The following is a 22,409-nucleotide window of genomic DNA, read 5'->3' on the forward strand; positions in this document are numbered from 1 at the left end:
GTCAAATTCATCACAGTGTGGAGAAAACAGCTACTCTGATTGAGTTTTGCTTGGGTGCAAATATTCCAAAATGTGAGTTCTCAGTAGTGTAGATTAATCAGTCTTCATGTATAGTGTAATATAGAGTATAATTAAGGTCTACTGTGTCTTTGCTTCTTTTCTAAAAGACACTAGGACATTAGCCGGGGCTGAGACTGTATTTTACATAAATCATTGTCTTTGACATTTCAGTGCACAAAAATAACTTTGCTCGCTTCAGCATAACAGAACAGAGAAGTATATTGATCATTATAAATTCTCCTTTTGTGCTCTGTTTAGAATAAATTAGCCAAACTTGAATTTAAAAACTCAGCAGGGATATTGCTTCAGGCAACAACCCGATTTAGAAAAGATGTCCTCCTTCCATATGTTGGAGAGGAAAATAAGTAGTTCTCTTTAATTGAGGAGACAGTCCTGCCTTTTTTAGGAACAACACCAAGATCTTAGCTTCTAACCTGCAAGAACTCCAAAAAAAAAAAAGAAGAAAAAGAACACATCTGCAGAGAGAGTGGATGGGAAGCAGAGCTGTTTGTGAAATGTTTATAACATAACGTTTATATATACAAATAGTGGCTTTTTTGCATCTGATGTTTTTCACTGTAATCATCATGTGCTTTAAGCTGAAGCATGTCCAACAGCAGTGTTGTCACGCAGCCATTTCTTTATGATTATTCATCATTGTCATCATATAATAGAGGTATAAATATAAGCATGACAATTGATCATCTTTATCAACACTGAATTATTCATAACTATTCACTGAATTTCATAACTGTGAGTTTTTAAGATGTGGTGTTTTGTCACAGTGACCAACCCCACTCTTGAAATTCCCCATCTGAGCTTTGTGATAAACTTCAGTAATTCATCAGGCCTCTCAGTCGTGCAGGTCACGAAATTAAAGGTCGATAAAAGGACTCAATTATGCTTAAATGCCATACACATCCCTGTGAGCAGCACCACCGGCATTATCATTAGTTTTGGGGCAAAGCAATGAGTCCACTCACTGTGTGGTCAGGCTTCACTGTAAACCTCTAACATTTAAACCCTGTTGGCATTCAGAAGTAAGCTTCATTCTTCGTGCTCTGTTTTTATATGGATTAGAGCTGATTGGATCTGATTTTTTTTTTTTAACTATACTCTAAAACAGATTTGAGTGTGTGACTGACATTACAAGAAATTTTGTTGTTGTTGTTGTTGTTGCTGTGTGACAGACACATGAACAAAATGAAATGGAATGGATCAGTCAATTTATCCATGACATTGATATTTCATTTTTCTACTTGTGTTTCTTTTCAATTTGTTGTTGTCTGTTTTATTTGTTTTTTTATTGCTGTGACTTAGCATCAATAGACTAATACTTTTGCATTCTATGATGCTCAATTGAGTTATTTACTTTTCATTATTATTATTTTTCTGGTGCGCTTTAAAGGCGCATCATTGAAATAAGTACAGTAACCATGTACTTATGTACAGAAGTATAAGAACATTTTTTCCTTCCTGATATCAATACCTGAACTTTTTGTATTGGTCAGTACAGGTTACTGATCTGATACCAGTGCATTAAAAAAAAAGGAAGTAGCTAAATGGGAAGTTGCAAAACCCCGTTTCTGGGCTAATTAATGACATGATGGGGCATAAACTTGCAAACTCGCTGATACCCTATCCAGTAATTTAGGTTGTGTCACAACATTTTCCCCTATCATTAAATCTGTGCATCACAGATTAAACTCCAACTCTTTGTTATACACTGCATGGCACAACTGAAGCGCATGCATCCTTCAATTTGAGTTTTTTCGTAATTATTGTTGCGTATGAAGTCTTACAGACAGAGGTTTAATCATCAGATTTCATAACACTGTTGAGGTGAAATCATACTCGCTTCTCTCCTTTCCTAGAACTGGGGAAAAAAAGCACTTGAATTTCTCATTGGTTCATCTTTTTTTTCCTTCTTCTTCTTCCTCTTCCTTTTTCTGTTCACCTTTTATACTTGTGTTGAAGTTATGTTAGACAGTTGTTGAATTAACTTTATGAGAGCCTGTCTCTGCATTACCTGGACACAGATTAGTTCAGATAAGTTATTCTTCTTTTAGGCAAAATCATTTGTCCCTCTATGAGTTTTCCTGTACTTCCTCGAAGTCACACTCACAGTATTTGTCTTGTGTCTGCTCTTACTCTCACGACACACCTGACACATTATGTAACGCATTACACATCCAGGTGTTACCTAAGTATTGAATGGCTGTTATTATGTAAAGATGTTTTTTCTTGTCTTGGGCAACTGAAGGAGTTCTGAGAATTAACTAAATGAAACTACATACTGTTGGAATCATGTGAGCTCATGAGTACTTGCAAAACTTTTTATTTTTTTTGCCTTTCTTCCCAGTTTGCAGCACACCTGGTCAAGGTAAATTTCCCACGGGTTTGTATCCTGGATGGAGGGATCAACAAGCTGAAGCCCACTGGCCTCCTGACTGTCCCCTCCCCGCAGATCTGACCCCGCACGGGACCTCAGCTTCACATGAACAAAAGGGACAAGCGAAAAGACTGTGTATCGCATTTTCAGCTGAAAACAACAATGTCATTGTTGACTTGTTGGTGCAAAATGAAAAACTACTTTGAAATAGTCTCCTTTGTAACCCAGTTTGATTTCATCACCAAATGTATTTACAGGGCATTTGTTTTATTATTTTCTGTCTCAAAACAAGAATGATTGAATCAATTTTTCTTTTTCTGGAACAACTGCTCTGTGTTGTTGTAGCTTTGCACTGATAAATTGAGCTGTCTGTGACCGATATAAATATCTTGGTGTATGTCGTTCTGAGCCGGTTGATCTAAGGAACTCAGTGGTGCTTTATTACATGAAGGTACGCCTGCATGATCTCATGTAATCCAATACCACCGCTTTGCTGTGAAGTGTACTTTTATGATGTCTGTCGTGGTCCTTTTTTTTTTAACACTGTCAGAGAGGTGTTTATTATATGATGTAGAATTGACAAGGTCATAGTTACAGTAGGGGTGATTGTGTTACCAGCTGTAATATATTCATCGGCTTTTCTGATATTCTGCCTCCCACATGCATATAAAATGGTAAGACAAAAAAATTAGAAACACCTCTTGCTATAGTCCAGCACAAGACGCAGTTCACCCCAGAATCAAAAATGCACGTTCATGTAGTTTGTTTTGCCAAATTTTGGGGATATCTGTCTTCTCACCAGTATAATGGGACTAAACGGCACTCGGTTTGTGCTGCTCAAAGCATTAAAAAACACAGTTCACAAATTTAACAGCAATGTTTCCTTCCAGAAATCATGATCTGATTACTCAAGATAATCTACAGACCTTGCGAGAAATTTGATGAGGAACTACTTTCTTTCTGTGGTAGAAAGAAAGTAGTTTCTATGGCGATATCTCCCAAACTCTGTATCTGTAATAAATAGCAATGCAGGTAAGAGGACAAAATGTATTTTTTATTATTTTTTGGGGAACTGTCCCTTTAAGTAAGACCTTGGTAATAAGTATATTATTTAAATTTAACATTTCTAGGCTGAACGATATGAAAAAAATCATATTGTGATCATTTTGACAGATATTCTGCTTTTGATAAGAGTCAGTTTTAGTGAAATGGTAATTTTTACATTCCATTTTCAATGAACAAAAAAATAAAAATGATTTTTAACGGGGTCTGGGCCAAACAAACATGTTCACTTACATCTGGAAAATGATTTGTAGGTTAGGGCATCTCTGGAATACTACAGTGCTTCATTTATAATGGTATGTTGTGACGCATTTTACCTTTATCAAAAATGCGGCTTCCGTGATTTGGACATTGCACTTGGCCTTATTACGATTTTGATTATACTTCGATTAATTATTCAGCCGTACACATGGCAACAAAACAGACTTCATAAAAGGTAGAATTTATGGCTGTTGTGTTGAGTTGCAATAGATTGTACAGTTCCAGCAATTGAAGTGGCCACTTGAGTGTGTGTATGTGTGAGAAACAATATAAATAACAGTGTTTTGTGCATTAAGTAATGTCATAACAAGTATTTGCATTACTTTGTTTACACATCACTGAATTGTTTCTGCTGTACATTCTACTGTACTGTATGGATTTGCCTCGTTATAGAAACTGATTACTATTATGTTACATTCGTTTGTAATTAAACTGACTGATAAACTGTGTTGATGAACACTTTTTTGTCGTTTTAGCATTAAATCAGAACCGATACTGTGAGTTGACTGTGACAGTCTCAGGTGTAGCAGTAGAAATGCTGGTTTTTCTCCATTAAAATAGGTATGCCTTGCAGCATCACTGTCTGCATGGTCTTGCTGTTGTGTTGCAAGAGCAGTAATTGCTCATAGAAGTAAAACATTCCATCAACAGAGGTGTCCTAATGTTACTGACAGGACACTCCCACTTAACGGTGCGTATAAAAAAGGAACCACTGGTGATGAGTTTGATCAAAGGAGGACTCCATCTCATTCTTATTAACAAAGGTAAGACAGAGGCTTTATAAAAATGAGTTAGTAATGACTGAGCAGTCATAAGTGAGAAAATGTCTAAATTTTGCCAGTGGCCTTTTCAATTGTGATACCTGTGTGTTAAAGATTCTTTTAATGTTTATCTAATGACACTGGCAGTGTTATTATTTCTCTCCCCACTAGGATTCTTCTGCTTTCCAGAGTGAAAATGGTGGCTTATCAAGTGACTGTGTACACTGCTGATGTCGTCGGTGCCACCACTTTTAACAATGTCTTCATTAAGCTGGTGGGCGAGACTGGCGAGAGCGAACGGAAGTGGCTCGCTAGCTACAAAGGAGTTACAGCCTTTGTGAATGGAGCAGTAAGTTTGAAATCCCCCTCTCTTAACTTTTTCTAGATGAGATTATTAAATATCACCCATTCTTGAAATAGGGAAATATCATGTCCTCCTGAAAAGAAATTAAATTATATATATATATTCTTTAAGGATGGCCAGGAGGTTGATCTTTTAAAATATATTTTTTCCAGCATAACTAAAGCATAAAAATCAAAACTTTTGGTTTTGTCCCAATTCTCAAGAATGAATAAAGTTTAGAGAAGCTCATATGGGCAGCAACAATCAGATCATGTGTGCTGCTTAGCAACTACACCCACAAAGGTGACCAAAGCAGCAAAAACCTTCCCATAAGGAGCATCATAAAACTGTAATTTTGTGCAAAGTTTTGTTTTGTTACATTCAGCGATTCTGTGATGTTGCAACTCAAGTACACTTTATGCTAATTTCATCATTACTCCAGGTGTCCACCTTTACCGTGGACTGCCAGGTCTCCATCGGAAGGCTGGTTCTGATAGAGCTTGACAAAAAGCGTCTCCTACTGTTCCCGGAAGACTCCTGGTTCCCTACCAAGGTGGAAGTTAAATCCCCTGAAGGAGACATTTACACCTTCCCTATCCACCGCTGGATCACTGACAGCGAGGTGCACCGCTTCAGAGAGGGAAGAGGTTTGTGCTGTTCTCTGACCACAAAAAACATAAAAGGAAGACAAGCTCTGCGAGACAGACTATAAAGAGAGCAAGAGTACATTCATGCAGTATATTGCATATATACATCTCAACATTTTTTTAACCTCCCTGCGGTTCTTTCTTAAAGCCTTGAAAGTCTATGAGGACAACCATCATCTTGGCAGGTACAGTCGAGAGCAGGAGCTGGACCAGCGAGCGAAAGACTATCGGTGAGAGTCTCAGAGCTTGTACACATCTTAGCTTTATGCAGCCCAAAACTAACATGCCCACAATTCTCCTCCACCTTTGTTTTATAATATTTAGTGATAAATTAACCGCCACGTGACAAAGTCTGAATTAAAAACTGTGGATGCACTGGTATCTAAACCTCACCACTCTCCTCCTCTCTGTTTGTTCCAGCTGGCATGTGTATGCAGAGGGAATACCCCACTGCATCAAGGTAGAAGACCCTTTATCTCTGCCTTGTGAGGTCCGCTTCTCCTTCACGAAGACTACAGAGTTTGTTTACACTGCAGCCACAGGGTGAAGTCCTCAAATTCTGTCAGATGTATATCTGTGTAACCACTATATGAACATTCCTGTCAAAACGACTCCAGACATCATAATAGATTTACGCTTTCCTTTTATTTTCCAGACTGGCTGAGCTGCAGCTGAAGGGGCTGAGTGATAACATGATGAACTGGACTGATATTGATAGTCTCAATCGAGTGTTCTGCTGCAAACGGACTGACATATCAGGTAATGTGCTGTAATGGTAGTGTAACGAAACTTGATACTGTGTGCATCTGTATTTCACGGTGCTACCTAAATAAGTGTTTTAATTGTTTTTATTCCCAAGAACAAGCCATTAGATTTGACTGATGTTTGGAAAGTCAATTAGCTCCTTTACTTGGTTTGGTGAAAGTGAGAATGTGACATGGATCTGATCAGGCCAATCACAACCGTTTATACAGAAGAGCACAACCTTATTGGCCACTGAACCATTTTTGCAAACTACAAAGATGGTTGCACTTGATGTGGACACATGGAAGAAGTCGGTCTGTTGTCTCAACCGAGAGTCAGACGCAGTTTTCCCTCGTATGTCACACACAACAGAAATACTCTCATTTTAATATATGCAGCTGTTCCCACCCCGCAAATCTCTTTTTTTTGACAGTACGCGCATAAATGTAAGGTTGATGTCCAGTAAAATGGATATATTTATCCACATTTTGTAAATTTGTGCAGAGAGTGCTCCAGAGCCAGAGATCTGATCACTCTACTACGGTTTGAGCCCACAGACTCTCCCTTCACTTTACCCAGCAGCTTCTTCTTCAACTTATTGAACTTCTGCAGTATTAAATTGCGGGAAAACTATACATATATTGCCACTAGACAACTTCACTGCTGAACTCTGCTCTGATCACCACGCAGCCATCAGTACTCTCTTTTACTTTCACCCAATCATCCACACCCACAGTATGTGCACACACACACACACACACACACACACACAGACAGCTGTGCTTATGCCACAATCATGCGTTGTGCTGATGGAAAAATAGATCAGGAATATTTACACACATTGAAGCAAACCTTTGCACCGCACATAAAGTTATGCTGCTCATTTGTTCCTGGTGCTTTGAAATGCTCGGACAGGATGGATCCAATGCAAACAGACGCTTCAGTGGGTCGTGAAGCTGTTGTCACGCGAGCATGATGCTGATGTGACGTTTGTGGTCTAGACAAGGGTTTAGGAATCAGGGCTCTCAGAAATCTCTCTGTCAGAAAGCCCAGAAAGCTGTCTGCAAGAAAGGGCCTTCTGACAGAAAGGCTGTAGGAAGTCAGGTGACAAGTCCACTTATTCTTCAGGTGAAGGGTTCATTGCGTGGGTCAAACAATCTCAGTAAAAAATCAAAAAGGCACAAAACATCAAGGCACGAGTCAAAAATAGTAAAAAAAAAAAAAAAAAAAATGACCAACACGTATCGACCAACACAGATCTTCATCAAGGTCAGACAGTGAAAAACTTTTTCACTTTGGCACACTTGGTCTGTCTTGACAGGGTATTAAACTCCTACTCAACTCATTAGTGTAACACAGCATAAGTATGCAAGTTACCCCTGTCTGACTCTGATGAAGACCTGTGTTAGTCGATACGCATTGGTAATTTTTTAACTCTTTTTGCCATGTAAAATAAAGGCATCCTAATTTTATACAAACTTTACAGTGTGCCTTGGTGTGTTTTTGGAGGAGCCTTGTTTTTTGATTTTTTACTGAGACTGTTTGACCCATGCAGTGAGCCCTGCACCTGAAGAATAAGTGCAAAATACCTGAAGTATCCAAAGAGCACCTGCATTGTGACCAACAGAAAGACCCAGCAGCGCTTCCACTCTGTTGTCTTCAGTGACATCGCATCAGTCCACATCAGGAGCAGGCTGTATTGGATGAATAGGTTAAGCATAAGACTTCCATCCAGGAGACTACTTGGTTAGGTTTAGGAAAAGAACACGGTTTGGGTTAAAACAGACTGTAAATCATGTGTAAAGAAGAACTTTCTGGCAGACAGATGTGAAGACTAACTTCTCCCATCTGCTGGATGTGGAACTATTTCTGTTGAATCAGCTATCACGTCAGGATTAAACTAACTGGACGGTATATTTTCTGTATAAGTAGAAGAAAACATCTGCATAGAAAGCCTTTGTTGATAAGTAAGTGTCAGTACTGACAGGATTAGATGTGTAATTTACCAGATATGCTGTGTCACATCTTTCATGGCTCTGGTTGTAGCTCTATGCAATTACATCCATCTCTGCACATTGATAATGCCTGTTTGAAATCGAAAATTAACTGAGGGCTTCCAGACTAATGTGCATTTGTGAACTGGTCTGGCGATGTGTGTCCACTGTCAACTGAATTTGAAACAGTTAGAAACATTGTCCAATTTTATCTGTAACTCTGATTTCTTTGCAACACATTATTGAAACTCTATGAAATTCAACTTTGCTCTTTTTTCCAGATTACGTCCAGGAACACTGGAAGGAGGATGATTTTTTCGGCTATCAGTACCTAAATGGTGTCAACCCCATATTGATCCAGCGTTGTTCAGCCCTGCCCAATAACTTTCCGGTCACTGATGACATGGTCTTCCTCCAGGGCAATAATAGCCTGGAAGATGAAATGCGGGTGATTGTCTTGACCTTAATTGACCTTGGGTCATGTTTGAACATGTTGAATATGAAATTGGATGTGATATTACATGGTCACCATATATGTTTATGTAATATCCTCTTTGTGTGCATGAGAGTCAAATCATTTCTCATCTTTGCCAACATTTCAAACAGAAAGGCAACATATTCCTGTGTGACTACAAGCGTTTGGATGGACTGAAAACAAACACCGTCAATGGGAAGAAGCAGTACTTGATGGCTCCCCTCGTCCTTTTGTACAGAACACCTGATGACAGGCTGATGCCAATTGCTATTCAGGTGAGATTAGCATTTTACTATAATAGTAAAGCTGATATAACTGATTGATATCATTAAAACTATATGATGTAGGCTCAGCTGTGACCCCGCTGAGTGTTTTTTAATGCCAGACATAGAGTTCTAGCTTCTGTGGCTAGTATCCTAATAACTGCTCTGAATTTTCTCTGCTAGGAAAGGCAGTTACTCTCTTCCTGTCTGCCTCCAAGCCATGTTAAAAAAGGTCCTCTTATAGCCACTGCAGTGAGCTTAGTATTCAACAGAACCTTTGTCAACTTCCTCTTTTCCTGCTTCCTGATATGTTATTTGCTAAGCTCATCTATGTTTTTGAATTTTGAAGATGGTCAAAAGATGTTGCTGGGTTACCTTTAAAAGCTAAAATATGTAACATTTCTATGTTAGAAAGTCTAAAAACTCTAGATATACAGTATGTTATATATTTGTACTCACAATTTTCAAACACAGAGAAATTTGTATTTTCTAGCCAGTTGCTGTAACTTCCAGGAAAACACAGGATGCACATCAATTGTTAGTTAGCTAATTAGATAGCATTTTATTAGCTGAGGTAAGATGTGACTATGCTGCTCTTACAGGTCCCCCAGCAACATTTTAAATCAGCTTGAAAATTTGGTTTCCTTTTCAACATTAATGAGCCTAGCACATAGCATATCTAAGTACAGGAAACAAGGAAGGAGAAAGTTCCACCAGTACTAAACTGGCTCAACTATTACTGGAGCACAGAATAAAAAGGGACAGGACTTGAGTAAGGCCAATTCCTGCCTGCTGCCCTCTGTCAAAAACTTGTAAATTTAGACACGCAAGCATTGATGTACGAATGTAACACTGAAGAAACTACAGTCTAATTGTAGAGTGGATTCAATGACGAATTTACCTTAACAGAAAATTATTAGACGTTATTGACCAGTACTGGTAATGACTGAATTAATTAAATGAACCACATCTGCCTTTCTTCTCCTGCAGCTGAAGCAGACTCCAGGAGACGACAATCCCATCTTTGTCCCCACTGATTCCGAGTACGACTGGTTGACGGCCAAGATTTTTGTGAGAAGTGCAGATTTTAGTGAGCATCAACTCAATGTACACCTGCTGCGCACTCATCTGCTGGCTGAGGTGTTTGCAGTGTCGCTGCTGCGCAACGTGCCCATGGTGCATCCTCTGTACAAGGTAACTGCAAGTGAGAATACTGAACGTACTGTATTTCAAGTCTTTTCAACTTACTGATCTTTGAATCTTCAGAAGGTGATGAATCATGAAGTGTTAGCGCTCTTCTCTGCAAGCATGAAGATTTCTGGTGTTTTTAACCACAGGTGGGAAGTAACCAAGTACAAATACTTAGAGTTTCCATTATCTGTGCTCCACTCGAGTATTCATTTTTTTGACAACATTTTACTTTTACTTCCTGCATTTTAACAGAAATATTTGCACTTTATACTCTTTACATAATCAAAAGAGGGTTGTTGCTTTATTTTGATGTATTTTATGGGAATTGTTTTTATTTTGCATCACTGAGCGCCTACTTCCCAACATCAAGATCAATTTCAACCTAAATAGATTGAACAGTAACATGTAGAAAAACGATTCCATCGGTGCATATCACACAAAACAGACATAACAAGACAAAAACATAAAAAATGCAACAAGACAAAAGTGACCTACAAAACAGCAAGGCAAAAATGATATAACAAGACATAAGATGAAAAGAACCTAGTAGACATAACAAGACGAAAATGACATAAGACTAAAACAACATAAAAGATATAAGATGAAACAGACTAGAGAGGGAGATTCAGCTGTGGAGAGCAGGTGAAGTTCAGTTGCTCAGAAACAACTGGTAGAAAAGTCCTTTAGAGGGAAACTTTTTACTTTTGTTCTTGGAGAACATTTCACTTTTACTTGAGTGAAGAAACTGAATCAGTACTTTCACCAGTCCTTTTTACGTACCAATACCTCTACTTGAGTAAAGAATGTCTGTACTTTCGCCACCTCTGCGCTGTTGACTATTGTAACTAACAGTGTTCCCTCTTTCCCTCAGCTCCTCCTACCTCACACTCGCTACACTCTGCAGATCAACTTCTTGGCTCGACGCCTTCTCATATCTGAGACTGGAGTTTTCACAGAGGTACGATAAGACCAACGCGCCTAGTAGACCACTACCTGAATGTTTATTTTTGTTCATTGTCAAGTGCAGTATTTGTCTCAAACTCTGTTCCTTGCATATTTGACTGTTGCCTAGTTTGCAGCGTCTGGTGGAGAGGGACTGGTCATGCTCCTGCAGAGATCGCTGTCCTCGATTACCTACACCTCCCTCTGTATACCAGATGACATCGCTGAGCGTGGGCTAGAGGATGTGCCCAACTTCTACTACAGAGATGATGGACTCAGCCTTTGGGATATCATCCAAAGGTATTTTAGGCCCCTCTGTTTTATTTTAATAATTAATATGATATTGGTGCAAAATTATGGCTGTTATTTTCACTTACAGGGAAGAAATACACAACTAGTTTAGTAATTTTCTAGAAGCCAAGCAAACAACTGAATCACATGCTCTCCTAAACTGAAATGATGATAATGAGGACAGGACAGAGCAGCTGGCCAGCACAAAGGCTACACATCTGTGTCTATGAGACTGCTCCAGCAGGGAGCACCAATCCTCGCAGGAAAGCAACCTGAAAATACAAATGTAGGATTAGAGGGTTCATTTTATTCCACTGAGTTCATCCGTAAATTGTGCTCCACGCTCTGGTAAATGACGCCTGGCTGAGCCATCGTAGCCCGATCAGCCATTTCATTACCAGTCTGCTATTTAGTCTGACGTTTTCTGTGGAGCCAGGGTTTGATTTTGCCACTACTGATCACTAGTGACTGAAGTTTCAGGCTGCTTTGACATTATTTACAGTTGACTGAGCCCACATAACCCATACTATAAACTTAACTAAAAAAATTACAAGCCAGAGGATGGCAGTTGATATTGGGGATACAATAAAATAAGATACAATAGATTCTTTACTGTCCTTGTACAAGGAAATATGTTGCCACAGTCTGAACTCAGGTCAAAACAGAGATACAAATATAAATACACAGTAGGCATCACACCATTCATGTTTGTACACAGATCACAAAGCCCCTCAACCTCTGGTAGTTACCGGCATATTATGTTAAAGGTAGAGTCAGTAAGGATTTGTCTGAGCTGTTTGTTAATGCATTGGGATGTCCCATGTTTTGGATTGGTGAATCGCAGCAAAATAATGAGAGAAAAAACAAGGAAATACAGGCAAAAGGTGGAGTCTCTGCAAATACAGACACCACCACACACTATAGTGGGTCATAAGTGATGATTGAAAGGGATTATGTTATAGTCTACATACACTGATTTGCAGATTTTACCTTTAACTGGCACAACGGCAGAGAGAACAAAACTTCTGACATAGTGTGCTCGTTTCCAAGTTAGTGATCTGTATCTACAGCCAGATGGAAGCAGGGTGGATAAATGGGTTGAGGTGGTGCCTGGGGTCATGTGCTATGGTGTGTGCTCTGCGTGTAACTGCTTTGCTGTTGAGGCCTGAGAGGCCGGGGATGGGGAGACCAATAATTCTGGAGGCACTCTGAGTGATCAATTTCAGTTTGTTCCCGTTGGTTAACATAGTGAAGAAATGGTGGAAAGAGAACGGGTGGAATGCTGCTTTTGTACAGTAGCCAAAGAAGGTGGGGCTGCAACAGAAAAGGCTTTGAGTTTGAGGATGGCGGACAGTCTTTTGTGGATGCCAGTGGTGTGTTGTTCAGAGCTCAGTTTTAAGTGAATCTGATAAACTTAAAGCTAAATGTTTAGAAAGTGGTATATATTTAAGCAGTGTTTTACAGCTGCTCAACTGAAAACAAGCCCATATCAAGACACAACTTCAGGTGAAACAGATGCAGATCCCTGCGGCACTGGTTGGACGAGCCGAGCCAGACTGAGGCAGCGCATCTTCTGGTTCGTGCTCACAGTGAAAGCTAGACTGTGCAACAATGGCATAGGAACTTTCAAGATACTGTTGTCATAGACACAAACCCCACATGCAGCGTTTTCCTTAACAGACCAGACGTTTCATCGCAGGTCTCTGCAGCACCCTGGCAGTGCCTTTCTGCCTGAAAAAAACACAGTGTGGACATGGGCCTTTAGTTAGTTAGTTTCTCCAAAATGGACAACACAGACAAGTAAAAGTCACCATAAATTCAGCCATTGTCCTATGTTCCACAAACTATTTCACTTTTAAGGTACTGTTACGATTACCTTAAAATTGTCCGAGGAAAATGATCACTGAGGACCTTGTGGCAACACATAATATTTAAGGGCAGATACTTAGAAATTAAATCCTTAAATCACCCTGAGAAAATGCAACTTTTTTCCTAAGGCATCCTTAGATGAAAATTTAATTATGTGAGGTGTGAGATGTAGTTTTGATAACCTAAAACAGAGTTATTGTCATTAAGAGAGCAAGTATGGCGGTGTCATCGGAATATTTTAAGTCTGATGCAGTCATTGGTGTAAAGGGTAAACAAGAAGGGACTCAGGACACAACCTTGTTGGGCTCTGGCATTGGTGATGATGGCTGAGGATGTTGCAGTACCCGCTCTGACTGTTTGTGGTTTGCCGCTGAGAAAGCTGTGTACCCAGTAGATGAGAAGCGAGGGAACGTTGAGATGGTTTAAAGAAGTGATCATGCGCAACAAGTTGTCTTGGTATAGGAAATAAAAGAGCCCAGATCCTGCCCTCTTATATAATTCGGTTGGTTTTCTCAGGAAGGATTTCTTTCATCAGTCTTGCTGAAAAACCACAACATATATGCTGACAGTTTATTTGCAGCAACTCTGTCAGTTAGTCCATCTTAATGCAATACCCGAATCAGAATATGTTGAAACATGTCATCAGAGGATATGGCTGCTGTACGTTTTGTGGTCCTGAATAACAGCTTATTGCATCCTAGAAGCACTCAGTTTACAGTTTAAGTACACTAGGCTATAACTAATATAGTCTAATAAAACAATCAATGCAATCAGTCTGACCATCAGAGAGGTTATGATGCTCCAGAACTGTTTCAGAGGTGTTCAGCTTATAATCATTTAATGATAATCATAATCGTTTGGAGGCTGTGGAGTTGTGTTCTTGAATTTTATGGTGTTAGACTGAGAGGTGTTTCTGATATTCACAGTAATCTACCCTCACTGATGAAAATAACACAGTCAAACTATTACGAATACGTCTCATTACAACACAAGAAGATGGCAAAAGCCAGGTTTTAAGTGCTCAAACGTCTGAAAGTTCTTCCTCTAAATTACACTGCAGGACCGAACCTTTTTAGAGAAGACAATCAGGTCCTTTGACATCTCTGATGGCGTGTTACAGCACCTCAGCGTTAACATGCTCAGAGTCTGAACCCATTAAGAGCAGTGCTGCAGCAGTTTTGAGCTGTTTGATTTATTGTTGATTTGCCCTTTAAATGTCAAGTGTCAAGGTGTTAGTTTAACAACGCCTTAAAGAGATGACAGTACAGTAAATGGGTGATCTAAATCTGAGCTACTGGCTATAAATCGAGTAGACTGTCACAGTTGGCTATCAAACGTTCTACATGTTCCTGCGTGAGGTACTTGGGTAGAGAACCTAGGTGAGATGAGAGGGGGGGCATCCATTAAGTTACGCCTGGAAGGTATCAGTTTCAATAAAAAGCAGTCCTCAGTGTGGTTTAGTCCTGTAGCTCTGACGAGTGTTAGAATGTGATAGTTTTTATTATGGTGGAGGGGACTGTATTGGAAAGAACATCAAATTATTTCTTTAGGGTTTATATAAAAGGAATACAAATTACAGGTACTTCCTAGCCAATAGTTAGATGAGAAGATCAATACCACTCTCATGTCTGTATGTTGAGTATGGAGCTACACTCAAGAGGCGATTATCTTAGCTTAGCATAAAAACCGAAAGATCTCTCTAAACTTCAAAAAATACACCCACTAACACCTCTAAAGCTCATTAATTAACACATTTTGTAGCATGTGTTTATTCCCGGGGTGTTGTCGTCATTGTTAGGTTGTCAGGGACTAATGAGTCTCCAGGAAGTCACAGCACCTGCCCACCGTTTATCAAGAAGTAGTTGCAGCATGTAACTCCCGGCAAAAACACAGCTTAACTAGGAGTTACTTTTCTACATTTCTGTTTGTGTATGGTTTAAACAAAAGAGGGTCAGAAGTGCAAGTAGGCATATATTTGAATTTTAAAGTAAGGCAGGCTAAGTTTGTGCTAAGTTAAGCTATTTGCCGCCCAGTTATAACTCAAATATAAGATGTACCCAATATGCGAATTGTTAAAAAAAACAGAGGGGGAGGAATTTTCCTAAATAAAATCTTAATTCTTAAAATATTGGCATAGGCACATTATGACTTTGTGAGTCCTGGACGAGGTCTGGATCATGTCTCTGAACAGTTCAGGCAGTTCGCACTGCGATTTGCTTTTGATCAGGGGTAGTTTGTCTGCACTATCCAAACTTTTTCAGCAAGTGGGAGATCAGGGCTAGAATAGCACGGTGGGGCCCTGGCTTAATAAATTCAGTCTGACCAGAAGCAAGGATAACCTGTATCCCCACTGGGGATAAAAAATTAATGACCACAGATATCAAAAGCAGAGAGGGGGAAATACTCCCCATCACCCTCAGCAATTCGCACCAGCAATCTATCACTGTGTCAACATCGCACCAAATCTTAAAAGAACAGAGCTGATCATTCTTAAAGATCATTCCTAGACATCTTGCCAAAAAGTTTTATATTCCTGCAGTATGTGTAGAAATGTGTAAGTCAACAAAAATATGTTTTACAGAAGTTAATAACAATATTTCTCAAAGGTTTGTGAAAGGAGTGCTCTGCCACTACTACAAGGACGACAATGAGGTCAAGCAAGACACTGAACTACAGAAGTGGATTCAGGACATTTTTGAACATGGATTCCTTTCCCAAGCATCCACAGGTGGGCTTAAAAGAAAAGTTCAGTCTTATTGGTGATAAATGTGTGCATTCATGTGCAGTTACAATTTTGTCATCCAGATGTCTTTAAAGTTATTAATGCAGTTTATTCTGTTCAATTCTCAGGAATTCCACAGAGGCTGACGTCCGTGGCTGAGCTGATCAAGTTTGTCACCATGGTGATCTTCACTGGCTCAGTGCAACACTCAGCTGTCAACAATGGACAGGTGAATCCTTTTGTGGTGTAAGAGTGAAATTGTGATATGTGTATAATTGTGTAAACACAGGTTTAAAACTTTTGAAGGAAGTATTGAGATTAGATTACATTTGTTTCTGTTGTTACTAATTACAAAACTTGCCATGTAATTTGTATGCAATATCTGACTAAGTAATCTGACCAAACTCTGATAGCACAACAGGAAAAGTCAAAGTTATCACAGTTCATCCTGAGGGGAACACTGATGTCTGAACCACACTGGCCATCCAGAAGAACGTTTCAGACATTTTTCTCAAAACCACAAATATGAACCACATGTCGGCACCAGAGGAAAAGTCAAGGGATCACCAGAGTTATTGGGATTCATCTTCTGGGGACCATGAATGTAGAAACTTTAGTTCCAACAGACTGACATGGCATGGCTTCAAAATGTCTTACTCGCCTTTCTGTGTATCTTTCACTCACAGTATGACTACGGTGGCTGGATGCCCAACACTCCCATCACCCTGCAACTTCCTCCACCAACCACAAAGGGATTGACAAGTGAGGCCACAATGCTGCAGACATTCCCCGACGTCAACACAACAGTGCAGGGCATGGCCACAATGTGGCTACTCAGCAAACAGTCCTCCGACTTCGTAAGTACCCAAGCCTTCCATGATCCAGCCACTGAAAAAAACTGCTCACTTCCTACAAATGTATATTGTGTTATGTTACCGATAGTCTATGTTTGATACAAACAAATAAATAAATGTATTATTGATCTCATCAGGTCCCTCTTGGCCAGTACCCAGAGGAACATTTCAGTGAGGCGATTCCCCGCAACTTGATCAAGGATTTTCAAGATGATCTTAAAGCGTTGAGCGCATCCATCAAACTCAGAAACCAGAGTTTGGAAGTCCCGTACACATACATGGATCCGTCAGAGGTAGAAAACAGTGTGGCCATTTAAACATCAGGTGGTGTGACCTTCTCAGCTGTGGGCCAAATTCAGCCTCATGTGCACCTGCATGTTCTGTTTTTAACTGATACTACAGTGCAAATTAACTACCGCATGTGATCATTGTATGCTGATTTGTGGTATTTATACAACCTGCTTGATTTAACTGTGAAAACGTGCTATTTTAATCACAATTCAAATCTTAAATCTTCTTCTTGAGTTGTCAGTGAATGAACAGGACATGTTATTCAAAGAGTTTACTAATATAAAATACAAAATGTTAAGTACATTTAGAAGTTGCTGATGTTGTTAGGAAAGGGCAAACATTGAGACTGCATCCTTCTTTTTGCCAGAAAGGGGGAACTAAGCCAGAGACTGAACTTTAGAAATTGCAAATAACAAAAGATGTCACAATCTGTTCCTCAGTTCCCCTTATCAACCAGTCCTTCACCCCAAACATTCCCCATGTTGCTCTGAGGCCCTTTACCACCAAATTAGCCCTGGTTCTTGAACCAGTTCTGTTGAAGATTCTTCGAACCTTGGTGCTATTTGGCAAACCAGTCTACTTTTCCACCAGCATTGAGTGGAACCATTGAAATCAAGGATGCATAATGCAATAATCCACAACCTGTAGAATAAGACATGACCACTTTGGTTCCCAAGGAAAACCTGCTTTTTTTTTTGCTTCCAGTTGGGAACCAACTTTTTGGGTTCTGAACCTTTTTTCTAGTGAAAATACTCTGAATGGTTTAAAATTAGGTGCTTAAAATGAAATGGGGCCACTTCCACGTTGTTGGAAAAGGCCTATCAGCTCTGGCTCTGTTTTCCTGGGCCATGCTCTTTCCCTCAACTCCCCAGACCAGCCATCCTCTTGCCATCCACCAGATGACTTCAGAGTTTACCTTCCTCTCATCATCGCCTGACTGCCACACTCATCCACACACCTGTTCCCACATCCCATCTGCTTTGCAGTTAACTGGGATGCTTTTCATTATGCTAACGTGCCTCCGTGCTTTCCTCATTCACGTCTCTTCCTTGCATCATAGCTCTTCCAAGCAAATATGTGAGCGAGAGATGCAAGGAAGAGATTCGAGGATGAAGGAGCCATTGTTTACTGCTGTAGCTGCGCAGATGAATGGCGCATGCTGATGACATTTTCTTGTACATTGACTTGTACTTGCATAATAACTTATTGACGTGTTACCTGGTTGTTTTGGACTTAGCTTTTTTATTGAACTTTTGATTTTTGTCTGCTCCTTGTCAGAATGTGTTTGCCTGTTTGGACTGCCTTCTCTGATTTTGTGTTAATAAAAGTCACTGAATTGCATCAGCTCTGCCTCAAGTGTCTAGATTGGTTTCTATACCCTACTGTATGTTCCTGTACCCTGCTAGCAACATCCGTAGGCCCTGTGTGAGAGCTGCTGGGAGAATTACTGGGAGGGATGTGGTCCTTCATTTTTTTTCCCAGCTCCGGGTCTGCCTGAATAAATGAAATACGTGTCTTATGCCCATCAGTAAATGTTGGAGGTTGATAAGCCATGCTAAATGTTTTAATGGACCAGAATCTCATATTTTACAGTGGCAAATGCCAATGATGACTGTGGCTCACAGTTGGAATAACACAATAAATCCAGTTCCATAACTGTCCCTCTCAAGTAACTATTACTATAAACAATAATGACTAGTTTAGTATGAATATTTGCGATATATTGAAAGGGAATACTGGTATGAAACTGCAACACTGCATTTTTTGTGCCAAAGCTTTTCTTAAAAGAGGAACTTAATACTTTGTTTACGTATATCTTGCATGTATCTGACCTATGACTAATTGTTGCTTAGGTTTTGACCGTATGTTATTGAAGCCCTGCCTTTCACTGGTCTTCAAAAACCCCTCAGCTCCAATGTGTTAAAGGAGAAGTAACTCTGAGAGACCACGAGAGGCAGATTTTTCTGTTTTCAAAGTACTGTGTTTTTGGAAGTAGGCTTTGTATACTTTCAGTATATAAAACCAAGTAGATCACTTGATCTATTGAAAGATTCTCTGGACCTGATCTTTTCACTATACTAACCGAGGCTTCCTTCACTACGTTTCGGTAAGGCCCCTTGTTTTATAACATTGACTCTGGTTCTCTGTCAGGTACTCATTCTGTCCAGGAGGAGAGAGATCTTATAACACTTGCGTTAGACTTTTTAGTCCATCAAAACCAGTTAACACTGTCCTCTAGTGAATGTTTTTGCTCCTAATCGGGATGATGAGGTTTTTGCATGCATTCTGTATGTATACATGCATACAGAAAGCGTTAGTCCACCCATACAGCATTTAAGCAAATGACTGACGATTGGTTAAGGGAAAACACAGGGAATTTTACAATGATAGTCTATCAAACAGAAGTAGTTTAGTATGTGGTATACCTCAAGGAAGTTGTCTGGGACCACTCCTGTTTTCCATTTTCATTAATGACTTGCCCTCTATTATGAAAAATGCAGATATATCAATGTACGCTGATGATTCTACAGTTTATTATGCAGCAATGACATACAATGAATCAAGTTTTGTCCAGAAAGTTGAATTTAGCTTATGATTAGAAATAATAGGAAATAAATTAGCCTTAAATGTATCATATGTATCCAAAGCTAAAGGTATTGTTTTGGGTTGCAACATAAATTGCCCTTGACAATTACCTATCATAGACTGAGCACATTAACACAGTCGCAAGTAAAATTTAAATAACACTATAAATTCTCTTGCAAATATATGGCAGTCCTGTAGATTATAATACATTGCTGTAGATCAAACCCAAAAATAGCTCAAATTAGCACAACCTTAAAAATCTGCTGCACTAAAATGCAACATACACATTAATGCAGCATTAATATTAATCCAAACATGTCATAATAGTAAAACACAGACAGGAACCATTTTTCTGCACAATGACCACTTTAAGGAAATTTCCACTGCCATACTTGTTACTACATATTTTACAGCAGCAAGGTTTAAAATCACAACTTTAACCTGTAGTGAGGAATTTTCTCAGTGGTGTTTGGTATAATGTCTTGTCTTTTCTTTTCTTTTCTTGTTTATGCTTGTTGTGTGTCTTGAGATAGTTTGTGCTAATCGTATTTTTATTGTTTGTTTGTTGTTTGTTCTGTTTGCTCTTCCTGTTTATTTTTGATGAGCAATTCTGCTTTTTTTTTAGGGGAGGGACTCTCAATAAGCCTTTCAGGCTTTCTGCCTCTTCTGCACTGCAGCTGCTGTCCTTTCCATTTGTTGCATATTGTTTGTTTTTATTGTGCAAATAAACTACATTAAACAAAAAAATCTCAATAGTTTTGACCAAATACCTTAACATTGTTGGAAAGGCAAATAATAAAATAGAACAGTTTGGTAAATCAAATAATAAAAAAACACATATTATCACTTTAGTTTAATAAAAGCTGTTGTTGAGTTTCCAGAGGCTTCAAAATCAGGAAAATACAACACTTACAACATACTTTAGATGACCTAATATAATATCTAGTCTTATATCATGATATTGATGTTATATTGATACATTGCCCAGCCCTAACACCAGTTAGTCTTTTCAGGAGATCTGAACTGTATTAGTCATCTACAGCTCAATAGTTCTTGTTCTAAGGGAATATTTTGTGGTATTGCAAAGGCCTTCTCACTGTTTATTGCAACAAAATGGTTATGTGGACCCTTGGAGATTTTTGAACCCATCAGCTAGGCATTTTTCTTTTTGTTTCTCATGTTCAGAGCTCATTTTCCAGACTAGATTGTTTTTTTTTTATAGATGGCTCCAACATTCCAGTGGTTAGACAAATTGAATATACAGCTAAGCATTGTTTATATCAGATTGCTTGCTGTGATTCTAGGTCTGTTTTCCTTTACATGTCAGAGAACGACCTCTGTGGAAACATAAGCCCCTTCAGTATTCTTTAAGACTAATAAAGTTAATTCAGTGTCATATGCTTTACTTTGAGAGAGTTCAAAGGCGTACCATAGAGGTCATATAATATCTTATACTTCACATGCCAAAAAAGAAATCCAGAGAAGGAAATGCTTTCATCAAAAGTTTTACAATCCAATCCATTGTGGATTTCAACACGCAGTATTCTGAGGTACCCATTGCTGGTCTACATAAAAACTGGGCTGATTTGCAATCCAAATTCAATGTACCTACAAACTTATCAGAACAATTGATTCTTAGGACACTTAGGACCCTACATTATGCTCATCTAAAGCACAAGGCGCAATGGATTTAATTTATTCAAGGTGTGTCCAAATCCACCTCTCAATCCTGTGCCGGGGCGCCTGTCCCGTCCCTTGCATCAGCAGTGCACAGCAAGATACACCTATCAGCTGTACCCAAGTACCTTGATTAATTCATGGGCGACTTTCAGCCAAACATGCAATAAACCAATCAGAAATTCGTCTCACATCACTTTTAAGAAGCAGTTGCACTGGGAGTGTAAGTGTTGGCAGCATGACAGCAGATTTACCAGGAGGAAATAACGAGAGGAGACTTTCAAAATGAGGAGACAGATCTCTTGGTTCAAGAGGTAAAAGCGCGAGAATGCGTGATATATGGACGTCTCCAAAGCAGCTTCTTGTGTAAATAGTTTATTTTACATTAACACCTGCCAAAAGTAATACAATAAATGAATCGTTAATGTCGATATGTAACTGCTTTACACTGAAACACCTTGAAATTATGTTGCATTTTAAAAATCATGATTATTATCATTATTGTTATGCAGCTCCGCTGGCTGAGGAGTGGAGGAGAGAGATGGTGCAAGCTGAACCAGTGTGGCCACTGCTCCTCCTCCCATCATCACTGCTCTGTCCCACTAACACTACTTGTGTAGGAAACAGACTCACAAAGTGTTTCTGAAGTTTGATAATCCGTGTGCAAAATTACGCACCCAACAGATATATCCAACCAGCATCAGGCTCTAACAGAAGCACACAGACCTTTTTCTCCCTGGTCTCTAAGTCAGATATAACATCTTGTTCATTTTGTATGTCAAGATTATTATTGTTTAATCCTTGTTTATTTTTCTGGATCCCAATAAACACTAAGACACAAATACTACAGCTGCTCCAGCTGTCATGCTGACTGATTTATTAAAGACGATCTGACAGCTGTGATCCCGTCCCGTGGGCACTTTGCAGGTCTGTTGAGATTTATTGGGCTTTACAATTGTAATAATTATAATTCCTTATTCCTTA

General features: G+C 39.3%; 2 protein-coding genes across 3 annotated transcripts in view; both read left to right on the forward strand.

Annotated features, from left to right (window-relative positions):
* The window catches only part of tbck (TBC1 domain containing kinase), a 69,723-nt gene extending 65,499 nt beyond the window's left edge, over positions 1-4,224 (forward strand). For both annotated transcript variants that reach the window (XM_084715234.1, XM_084715235.1), the window contains exon 26: positions 2,423-4,224. In XM_084715234.1, the coding sequence (XP_084571360.1) occupies positions 2,423-2,533 (111 nt within the window). In that variant the 3' untranslated portion in view covers positions 2,534-4,224. The remainder of the gene's footprint in view (positions 1-2,422) is intronic.
* Positions 4,225-4,676: 452 nt separating this feature from the next.
* LOC146329853 (polyunsaturated fatty acid lipoxygenase ALOX15B-like) lies at positions 4,677-18,512 on the forward strand. Its single transcript, XM_084715237.1, has 14 exons — positions 4,677-4,896; positions 5,330-5,526; positions 5,675-5,756; positions 5,947-6,069; positions 6,182-6,285; positions 8,546-8,712; positions 8,871-9,014; positions 9,993-10,196; positions 11,065-11,151; positions 11,266-11,435; positions 15,902-16,023; positions 16,146-16,246; positions 16,704-16,874; positions 17,009-18,512. Exons 1-14 carry the CDS (start codon positions 4,733-4,735, stop codon positions 17,186-17,188), a joined length of 2,016 nt encoding a protein of 671 aa, XP_084571363.1. The 5' UTR covers positions 4,677-4,732; the 3' UTR covers positions 17,189-18,512.
* The last annotated feature ends 3,897 nt before the right edge of the window (positions 18,513-22,409 follow it).

This window comes from Lutjanus erythropterus, chromosome 3 (assembly GCF_056507025.1).
Source record: "Lutjanus erythropterus isolate fLutEry1 chromosome 3, fLutEry1.hap2, whole genome shotgun sequence".
Taxonomy (NCBI): Eukaryota; Metazoa; Chordata; class Actinopteri; order Lutjaniformes; family Lutjanidae; genus Lutjanus; species Lutjanus erythropterus.

What these genes read in the sequence shown, in the direction of transcription:
- LOC146329853 (XM_084715237.1), top strand. Translation starts at nt 4,733, where the DNA reads ATGGTGGCTTATCAAGTGACTGTGTACACTGCTGATGTCGTCGGTGCC. An exon ending in TGATGCCAATTGCTATTCAG is followed by an intron (nt 9,015 to 9,992) that starts GTGAGATTAGCA and finishes CTTCTCCTGCAG; the next exon opens with CTGAAGCAGACTCCAGGAGA. An exon ending in CTTTGGGATATCATCCAAAG is followed by an intron (nt 11,436 to 15,901) that starts GTATTTTAGGCC and finishes TATTTCTCAAAG; the next exon opens with GTTTGTGAAAGGAGTGCTCT.